Below are 10,557 nucleotides of genomic sequence, written 5' to 3'. Positions count from 1 at the left end.
TCTTCTCTGTGTGTTGATTAGTGCACATGCAACCACTGCGCTGGTTGGACCCCGAGCACAAACAGGAAATGTGTTAAATTGGACGGGATTGGCCCCCAGAAGAAAGGCAAGATTACTGTAATCATAAATACTGCACTTTCACACTCAAAAGTCTTTGTTCTTACACAGTTCAGCCTATGTATCTGGTCTAGTTGCATTTTGAAGCTTTTACATCATTTTCAGGTCAATTTTTGTACTCTAAAGATCAAAGAAATGGTTTTGTTTTGCTTGAATACTGCTTTACAGGCTAGGACAACCCAATCCATAAAGCTAAGACAATAAGATACAAACACAAGATGAATAATTTTCGGTTTCCGGGCAAATCATTTAGCTATTAAGGCATTAAAAAAAACCATGGTTTAATCTAAAGTGGCTTAAAAAAATTGAAATATCTGAATACAGACCTAATTTATGTTGTGAAGAAATAAACTGAACCTACTGACTCGATGTCATGACATGTTAACATGAGGGATGGTTTTATGTTGGCCAAAAAAGGAAACAAAAACCATTCTTGTAACTAACAAAGACTTAATTATGTCACTAAATCTTAAGGGAAACAACATGGTTTTATTTGCATATTGTTACCATTGTTCTCAAAATTGACATTCATGTGGGATGCTTAAATAAGCTCTGCTATTCTTTTATTACAGTTGTATTTGAAACTGAACTAACTTAGATCTGAGATCCAGAGAAGCGGAAGTCCCTTCCGACTGGGCTCCTTCCCTTTAACAACTTTGTCGGTGTGTAATATCAAAAATATAATTTATCCTTTGTTTTATATGAAAGAAATGAATTAGAAAGACATGTATAAAAAACATATGTGCCCCAACACAGCACACTACATATAAAATAATGTAACTGTCCTGAATTAAATATCTGTGAGTAACTCTGAATACCTTAATATTATTTTTTTTTAAATGCCTCACACACACAAAGAGAGGTGTACTAAGTGTGTTTCTCCTAGTGCATATACTAAATAAAATGTAAATCCTTATTATTGTGAATGATACACAATTTGTTAGATTGATACTATTTCACTGTTTAAATGATAATCCAGAAACATTTTTTGTATGTTGTGCGTAGTTCTCAAATAGCATCACCATGGTATGTTAAGTCAATGAAAAGAGATAATAGTGGGCTAAACATTTAAATATAAAAGAAAAGATTATGTCATCTTTGGTTGTTTTTGTCATTTTACGGCCTAATCCAGATAAAGCTGTTGTCCTTTTACACCACCAGATGGCAGGATTTACCTTTCACAATGAGACCTGAATCCTGAAAGCTAAACAGAGCACTGGTTTTTCCCTTTCCTACAGTGTTCATGTGTATATGTACATATCAATTATGTAATGTCTGAATAATTCTAATCCACACTTTTATTATTGCCCTGGATTGCCTGTAAAATGAGTTGTTGAAGAAATTGCATCAACGAGATGTCAGTATAATAACTGTCATGATAATATAAAATCATACTTGACTCAAGAACATTTGACTGCCCCAGGTCAGGTTTCTCATTATATGTAATTTGCCAAGTTCATCTGTTTGAGTTCTAACTTAGCAAAAGTAAAAATAAGTGTTACTATTGTTGTGTACTACTTGAACTGCTTTTAACCCGTCTAGTCTACAGTGCACATCTTTATGTCCTAAACTGAAATAATGTATTCATTTACTCACACAATACAATCTTGCTTTTAAGGGTTCTGAGAACATATAAGGGCATCAACAGACATGTTACGTTAAATGAACAGTGACATTTGGGGATTTTTTTCTCTATGTTGTTTGAGTTGAACACAGAGGTGAATGAAACCAGTTCCACTGCTCTGCCTAAAAAACCTTTGACTATTTTTAAGAGTGAAGTCAAACAAAAAGGCAGAAATTCCTGGAGCTATTTTTAGGTGCTGCATCGGGTTATCAAATGACCTCTGGCTTTGTTAAATATGGGTCCAAAGAGTCCGAGCCAGGAGCAAATAATCATTAGAGCAAAGTGAGCATGTTTGCAGAAACTTCTCACAAACTAATACAACGATTGTTGAACTGTTGGTAAGCATTTACCACCCAAAGCAAAACTATTACCACTGATAACTTATTGAACCATCTACCATATCCATTCTTGGATCAGTTGACCAGCACCAGCTCCTGTCAGTCAGAACACTACCAGGAGGATAAGCTATACCATGTGAGGTAACACGATCACTGGCTGGATAGTAGAGACTTTTAAATAACTCCTCTTACTGCTGCCTGTGGCATATCTGTACAGGTCCAGGGCAGGACTCACCATGAGGGGGAAACTCAGCCTGTTAACAACGGTCAGGTCAGAGCAGGCCTCAGGTTCCAGTCACAGATGCTGCATAGCTTTAAGGACATTGTGCTTGCCTGAAATCTGTTCCTGGCTGCCCTCTTCTAACTCACAGAGAACACTGGGTCCTTGTTGGCCTTGTCTGACGTGCCATTCAACATTGCTTGATAATTGGTTGATTTGTGTATAGGAAGCCATAATGTCTGGGACAATGCTGCCAATAGATTCTTACGAAATCAGTTTTTGCATTACCCAGTAATATGAGGATGTTGTAAAGTTCTTCTCAAAAGATCAGGGTTATTGTAACCGGCCAAGTATCTGGGTCTCCATTGCATCACCCTTTAAAACTAGGGCAACCTGATTGGCCCACGACCAGGAACATAGACAGGAGCCATGAAAAATGTGCTCTTTCGTGACATGAGCTCTCACTCTGTAACGACAGGAGATGGATAATCCTATCATCATAAAAATAACCATGCTGGACCATATCATTACAGCAGATGTAATTTCATAATTTTGTTTTGCACAACACATTACCTATAAAAGACATGCAATATAAATTATTATAGCCTAAGTTTAAAGCTGCACAAATCAATACTTTTAAAAATAACACGTTTTTAGGTTACCAGAAACATGACTCAGAACTGTAAATGAGCAGTTGTTTGCACTTTTATAAGGTGATAATTGGTACATTCTGTGTTCTAATCCTGTTCCGCAACCCCAAAGTGACCAACCCCTGAGTAAATGAAGGAATTCACTCTGAGTTTTTGGTAAGTCATGTCTTCAATCATGCCAAATCCATCTGACATCTTATCAAGTGAATTAAAGCAGTTTAAGGAGTACTCCAGCAACTCAGTTTCCACTTACATAATGTTGGGATTCAAAAGTGCCTTGAACCTGAAAGATCACAGATATCCAGCAGGGGGCGACTCCTTTGACTCAGAGTCAAAGTGCTTGTGTCTGTGTGTATTTCTCCATTATGTGAGGAGCCAGCCTTTTGTTCTGGCTCTCTGTGCTGTGCAGGAGGGTCTAGACGGCTGACCAAATCCCCAGCAGGGCAGCCTGAGCCACTCCTGCAGGCTGACCTCTTTCACCCAGAGGATGATAAGCTGAAAGAAAAAATTGAAACTGCAATCTATCTGAAACAGAAAAAAAATGTTTATGTAGGTGAAAATGACAGTTCGACTTTTTTTTGGGGGGGGCTAGGTGATTCTTCATGAGAAATGGATTGATTTTGTTTTTGTTTTTTCAAAAGGGAAATAAATCCCTCTCTGATTCTTATAGCCTAGAATGCACTTATTATGATCAAAAGAAAACTTTGTTTACATAGCCTTTTTTTATGAACAAGGTACAACATGTTTCATTTGGACATCAAAACAACAACAAACAAATTACGTTGGTGTGTTATTGAGGATTTTTTTCAAATAGTTGAAATGAAAATAATATAAATGTCACCAAACAACGTTAGGCTCATAATTATATTGTTTTATAACCTGCTTAAAATACATATTCCTTTTGCTATTGTGTTAAGATATAACAATAATAATAAAACATTTTATTTATATAGCACTTTTCATGCAAGATGCAGCCCAAAGTGCTTTACAGAGTAAGACAGATATACAACATAAAGATAAAGGAACATAATTAAAAACAAGTTATAAATAAACAGAAAGAGAAACAATAAGACATGAACAGTGATACCACTAGAATTGTCTGAAATTAAAAAGAAAGGTCTTTAATTTATAAAATATACTTCATAGAAAAGAAAACATCAACATATTTAGCAATTTTGAACACACATTTCATTTCATTTTCTTTGTCTCACACTGGTGTGTTTTGTTTATGTTTGATTGTTTTTGCAATGGAAATGTAATTGTTTACTCAGTTGTTATTATACAGAGTACTATTCATTCACAAGACAGGACTTGCACACAATGGGTCACTCTGGATACATACGCATGCATTTTTCTGTTATACGGACAGTTGTCAGAGCAAACTGGCTGATAGTTTGTCCGGTAGTCCGAGCCACTGCCATGGCATGTTACACTTAAGTCAAACTTAAACCAATGGAATTCCTTTATTGTCATTTTACTAAAAACTTATCCATCCAACAGCTAACAAAAAAACAGCAGTTATCCCACCTGCATGAGATAATATCAGCACATATTTAAAACAACATTACAGTATTTCTGAAGACATTACATCAAATCTGGAGGTACCAATATAAAGAAACTACTGCTTGATTTCATCTCTCAAAAATCATCAAGAAGTGTATCAAGGGTCAAATGTGTGTGTGTGTGTGTGTGTGTGTGTGTGTGTGTGTGTGTGTGTGTGTGTGTGTGTGTGTGTGTGTGTGTGTGTGTGTGTGTGTGTGTGTATATTGAAAGGGTGGGGGTGTGGGTGACGGGAAGTGTGATCATCAGGAATGCATCTCACACGCCCATGCGCTTGTGTACCACGCTGTCTTCACGGTCCCGTCAGCCCCTGATCACGCACCAAGGCTCTCTCTCATTGGTTGGCACTCAGAACACCTTTGCGTCCTATTGGGCAAGACGTTAAGCCACGCCCATCTTTTCCCCACCGTGTTTGAAACGAAGAATGGTGATGAGTCTGAATAAGAAACTGGGTAACATCAGCCACAAATTCAGTTTAAAGTACGACACGAACGGACTTGTACTCGGCAGTTAAACCGGGTTCCTGAACACAACACATAGACCCACATAAGATGTAAGTAAACAGATTTTTCACAATGTCAAATATTCCATAATATAACCAGAATTGTCTCTTTTAAATGATGTAAAGACATGATTCCCCCCCCCCCAATATCTATCTATCTATCTATCTATCTATCTATCTATCTATCTATCTATCTATCTATCTATCTATCTATCTATCTATCTATCTATCTATCTATCTATCTATCTATCTATCTATCTATCTATAGATATACTATCTACTATAGTCAGCGTGTAATGTGTTCACTGCCTAATGATGGTTGTCAAGCATTAGGTAATAGTTAATTTAATCACCACTAACTTCCTAACGTGTGTATATGTGTGTGTGTGTGTGTGTGTGTGTGTGTGTGTGTGTGTGTGTGTGTGTGTGTGTGTGTGTGTGTGTGTGTGTGTGTGTGTGTGTGTGTGTTCAGGTCAGGGAGGGGTTGCTAAATGTTGTGTGACAGTTTGAGTAAGCAGCAGTTGGGGCTTTTGTCCCCCAGGAGATGTAGGTGAAAGGGCTCCAGTGCTGAAGAACAGCAGCTGACCATGCTCTCTCCACATGACCCTATATATATTATCTCTATATATAGATGAATGGCAAAATCAATAAGCTTTGAAACATTTATTCACCTTGAGTGGCTGCTCACTGTTTTTCCATGTTATTATTTATATAATGACTGACAAATATGTAAAAAAATGTTTTGATCTGACCAAAAGTGATTTATTTCTCAGAACACGTGGCCCTAATCTTCTTCCATAATGTCATATAGTGAACATAGATTATTATTATTAGGAACAGCCCATGCATGGGTTGTTGTCTCATTCTAATTGTGCTTTTATCAGACTTGCAACATGGACTTTGAGGAGCTCTCCTCAAACAGCCCGGCCGAATCACAGCCTGCTCTTTTGGATAACATGGAGGCAGCGGAGGCTCTGGTGTCCATGACTAACAACTGGGAGAGCCAGAGCTTCAGACCCCTGACTCCATCCTCAGACGATGACCGTGTCCTATTTGGCTCAACTGTGCCGCAGGACTCTCCTCCGGTAAGGGATACACATGGCTGAGAATTCTTATATAAAAGTCTGCTATCATTTTGTGAATTCTGTGGAATTTACCCCCAGAAATGGCTTCATAAATGGTCTAATGTCAAACCTGAAGCAATCCATAATGAAAAATGAGAAATGGACTTTCCCATGATGGCTTTTAAAAAAGAAATCCCTCTGTAAATCACAAACTTATTTTACATAGCACTTTTCATGATCAACTTACAACATGTGTCATAAAGACATGAAAGCAAAACAGGTGATCAATAACAAATATAATAATCAGGGTTTTAATTTTGTGTTAATTTCACCCTGCTATTGCAAGAAACAGGAAAACAATGTTAGGTTAATACAATCTTCTTTACTTTAAATCCCTCAATGTACATTCATTCTGCTTTATGTTAAGATATGATACAATACACTTTATTGTTCCTGAAATAAAAAAATGTGTTCTGGTATCGATGCGGCAGTTTGACAGGAAATAAAAATCATGCATACTACACGATAAAAGACACCAACATATTTTGCATATTTGAACACTTCATTTTATTTTTTGTCTTACTCTAGTGTTTTTATTGGATGTGTTGTCCTGCATTGGTCTGCTTTCATTTGGTTGATTTTGTGAGTTCTGTGAAATTGCAGACTAAAAAATGACTTCATACATGGTCTTATGTCAAACCACATGCAATCCACCATCCAACAAAGAACAGCAGTTTACCAACCTGCATGAGATAATATCATTTACAGACAATATTTCAAGACAGTGTTCACCAATTTATTAGAAGACTGACAAATACTGTGGATATTATATTGAACATTGCTTATTGAAACCACATGAAAGAACAGTCCATGCATGGTGTGTTGGTCCTTCCTAATGTTTTACGCTTTTTTCAGACTTGGAATGTATCTGATGGCATGGAGTCAGACATCGAGTCTGAGACTTGTAGTCGATGCTCAGACTGGTCGCAGTCTCACTGTACCCTGTATGATTCTTCTTGGCGGCAGCAGTCTCCTTTGGTAAGGGATACACATGGGCTGAGGGTTCTCATACAGGGGTTTACTTTAAACCAACTTGTAGTTTTGCAAATCTGCCCTTACAAGTTGATAAAATAATTAAAGATTATAGCACTTGTATTAATAGGTCTGCAAAATATATATTTCTCATGAAAAAGTGGCAGAAAAAATGCTGTTTCCTGTGTCTTAAATATGGATATTCTGTGCAATTCTATGTTTAACATCATATTAAACTGAATATCTTTTAGGGTTGTCTATTTTCTGTGACTAGCATTTACTTTTAATGTGTGTAATAAGTAAAAATGAGAGCACTCATATCAATAGGGCTGCAAAATATATGTTTTTCATGCAAAAAATGTCAGAAATGCTGTTTCTTGTCTCTTAAATATGGAGACGCCTGTACAATATGTTTAATGACACATGCACATGACTCAAACTAAGTGCTGAAGAGCATTAGAGCCAGGCCTACGTTTTTTTTTTACACTTTACACTTCAGTAAATTAATCATTCTCATAGTTTTAAAATGTATTCTCCAAAGGATGTAATTTTTTCTCAATGGGTTAACTTCATTTTCAAGAGTTTGACTATACTCTCAACATTTTGACTATGAAAACATGCAACTTTTTTGAAATTCACAAAATCTTCTTATGGCCTTTGTCCCCTAACTTTTCTGCATTTAGACTTAATCCTTGACATGCAAATGCATTTTTCTAAATTTGTTTTGCAATGCTGAGATTGTCAACAAATAAAATGAATGACCTTCCTCTCCTTTCAGTGGATGACACCGCCATACAGTCCGCCCGAGTTTGAGGCTACCCATTCCCCCCCAGCGACAATAGAAGAGACTCATGTGCACACACAGCAACACTTTCAATGCACCAGTGTGATCCGGCACACCTCAGATGGACAGAGCAGCTCCTGTAGCTTCCGTCGTGCCTCCAGGGAGGGCAGGCTAACTCCTGTTGATACAAAAGACTATAGCTGGGAATATGGGCAAGATGCTGTACAAAGGTCTGACTCTAAAGCAGCCGGGCAACAGAAATCAAACTCATCTCAGGCTGCTTGCACTGAGTGCTCTCCTCTCCCTGTGTACAGCCAGATTCTTCCTGTCCCAGCCTCTAGCAGCCCGAAGCCAAATCCAATCCCAATCCCATCAACCCCCACCAATGCACTACAGCACCATCCACCAACACAAGGAGCTCCTCCAGCCCAGGTCTTCCTCCTCATCCCTCAGCTGGCTGTACCTACTCTTTACATCCAGTCGGCACTGGTGACCCCTGGTGGCACCAAGCTGATGACCATCGCCCCCGCGCCCGGTCCAGCCGTGTCCGAGCAAAGACAAAACCAGCCGCAGCCTGAGGTGTCCCGTGTACGCAGCCATGTTTGTGCTCATGAGGACTGCAGCAAGACCTACTTCAAGAGCTCCCACCTCAAGGCCCACATGAGGACACACACAGGTAAGACATGAGGGAGTTGAAGGGGGGTTTTATAAGGTGCTTATACATAGTTGGTTAATTACAATGGATAGATGGTGGAGTTTTGTAAACAATCTGGTCCAATCCACACAATATCACAAACATACTGACCGATTGAGGTAGCAACTCCCAATGTTCTGAGAGGTAAACTTGTTTTAGCAATGGTGACTGGTTACTCTGAAGAGTGCAAACTGTATATTCAGGATTCAAACTTGTCCTCCTATAGCTACAGTGTAGTTATGGCAATGCAAATCTTCCCAGGCTCCTCCAACAATGCAACATGAACATATATAAGACATAAATCAAAGGTTCAAACCAATAAAATAGTGCAAAGAGAAACTGAGTAGAATATAATGGTTCAAGATTGTCTTGCAAACAAATGTGCAAGTAATGCCGATGAAGTACATTATACACATGTAAAAAGTAATTCTACAATAAGCTCAAGGTTGCAAAGATTATGTTTTAAGTGAACAAGTAATTGCAGGAGTCTATATACATGTACATATAACAACATTAAAATAAAGTGAATGTAAAACTGTTTATTGTAGTAATGGACATAGAAGGGCTTCAGTTTCCCATCAGAAAGAGCTGCCATGTTAGGTGTTGAAATTATTATAAATGTAGCGCATAGCCGTAATCTAATGTTGATTTTACTTTGGTGGTCATTGTCGGCTGTACAATGTTTTGTAGGTTAGATTCAGGGCACGTACTTCTGTCTACTTCTCCGAACTGGGGGAATGCGGACGCCATCGACTGACTACGAATAAGTACCTCATACAACCCACTTTGAAAAATGTGAACTTTCACTTCAGTAGAGGATTTAATTATTAACCTTCCTGTTGTCCTCGGGTCTCATTTGACCCGTTTCAAAATGTTTTAGTATCAGAAGCAGGGGTTTCTTTCACCTTATTGCCACAAAAATAACATGGATGGTTCCATGCTACGTTCTTAGCACTAACAATTAATGATGACTACCTTCATTGAATTATAAGTGTTTTATTAAAATGTATAGCATCTGTGGTTTATTTCATTTAGTCTTTTTGTTACATTTTTTAAAGTGAGGTATAGTTTTACGGAAGTTTGGACAGATAACTATAAGTACAAGAAATACATATAATATTTGTATGAATCTGTTGGAATTAAGTGGGCTAAAAAGGTGTAACATGGAATTGGGTAAATGTATAGGTTGTATATGTTATCCTGAGCAGTCAAACCAGGTCGGACCAATTTTGACTTGGGAGGACCAAAACACAAAGGTTTAAAAAGTATATGCATTTTAAAAATGGAGCACTTAAAGACATTTTCCAAAGCTCAGCTTTTAAAAAAACAAGACACAAATGAGAGGAGAGCAAAAAGCCATATTTTCCAACCTCACTGTCTGTTTTCCAACAGGTGAGAAGCCCTTTTTATGCAAGTGGGAGGGCTGCGAGAGACGATTTGCTCGCTCTGACGAGCTTTCCCGCCACCGGCGGACCCACACTGGGGAGAAAAGGTTCGCCTGTCCTGTGTGCCTCAGCCGCTTCATGCGCAGCGACCACCTCGCCAAGCACGCTCGACGTCACATCGCAGAGAGGAAGACGGCCTCCGCGAAGTTAAAGGTCATCCAGTCTGCTGACATCACTGCTTCCATAACACATGGTGACTCGGCAACTTTTTAAGTCTCTGACAGCGTACAGAGGAGTGTGCCGGATATATGAACAACCGTCAGATCATAACACTTAACATTACCGCTGACGTCTTTCCTGTTCTTTAATGTTGCTAGCTGAATAAGATGAGATTCATTATTCAAACTGAGCATTTACACTAAATTAAAGATCCACTGTCAATACTGTTCTGAACACTTTTAAATATCAATGCTAAACATGTTTACTGTGAGTGATTTTTGACCAAAGAATGTTAAGTATTGTTCTTTTGAGCCATCCAAAAATATATTTGTAATAAAAAAATATTTTGCACAAGACTTATTTTCAGC

The 10,557-nt window shown here is 38.2% G+C and overlaps 1 protein-coding gene across 1 annotated transcript; it reads left to right on the top strand.

Annotated features, from left to right (window-relative positions):
• The first annotated feature begins 4,937 nt into the window (after window positions 1-4,937).
• LOC134861697 (Krueppel-like factor 10) lies at window positions 4,938-10,545 on the top strand. Its single transcript, XM_063879106.1, has 5 exons — window positions 4,938-5,062; window positions 5,896-6,096; window positions 6,991-7,113; window positions 7,886-8,567; window positions 9,978-10,545. The coding sequence occupies exons 2-5, from the start codon at window positions 5,905-5,907 to the stop codon at window positions 10,241-10,243; spliced, it is 1,263 nt and encodes a 420-aa protein (XP_063735176.1). The 5' UTR covers window positions 4,938-5,062; window positions 5,896-5,904; the 3' UTR covers window positions 10,244-10,545.
• Window positions 10,546-10,557: the final 12 nt, after the last annotated feature.

This window comes from Eleginops maclovinus, chromosome 3 (genome assembly GCF_036324505.1).
Source record: "Eleginops maclovinus isolate JMC-PN-2008 ecotype Puerto Natales chromosome 3, JC_Emac_rtc_rv5, whole genome shotgun sequence".
In the NCBI taxonomy this organism is placed as follows: Eukaryota; Metazoa; Chordata; class Actinopteri; order Perciformes; family Eleginopidae; genus Eleginops; species Eleginops maclovinus.
The sequence above is the reverse complement of the archived record's forward strand: the minus strand, read 5'-3'. Positions and strand labels throughout refer to the sequence as shown.

Coding starts and splice junctions, on each gene's coding strand:
- LOC134861697 (XM_063879106.1), top strand. CDS start 5,905: ATGGACTTTGAGGAGCTCTCCTCAAACAGCCCGGCCGAATCACAGCCT. Junction 6,097..6,990: donor TGCCGCAGGACTCTCCTCCG/GTAAGGGATACA, acceptor CGCTTTTTTCAG/ACTTGGAATGTATCTGATGG. Junction 8,568..9,977: donor CCACATGAGGACACACACAG/GTAAGACATGAG, acceptor GTTTTCCAACAG/GTGAGAAGCCCTTTTTATGC.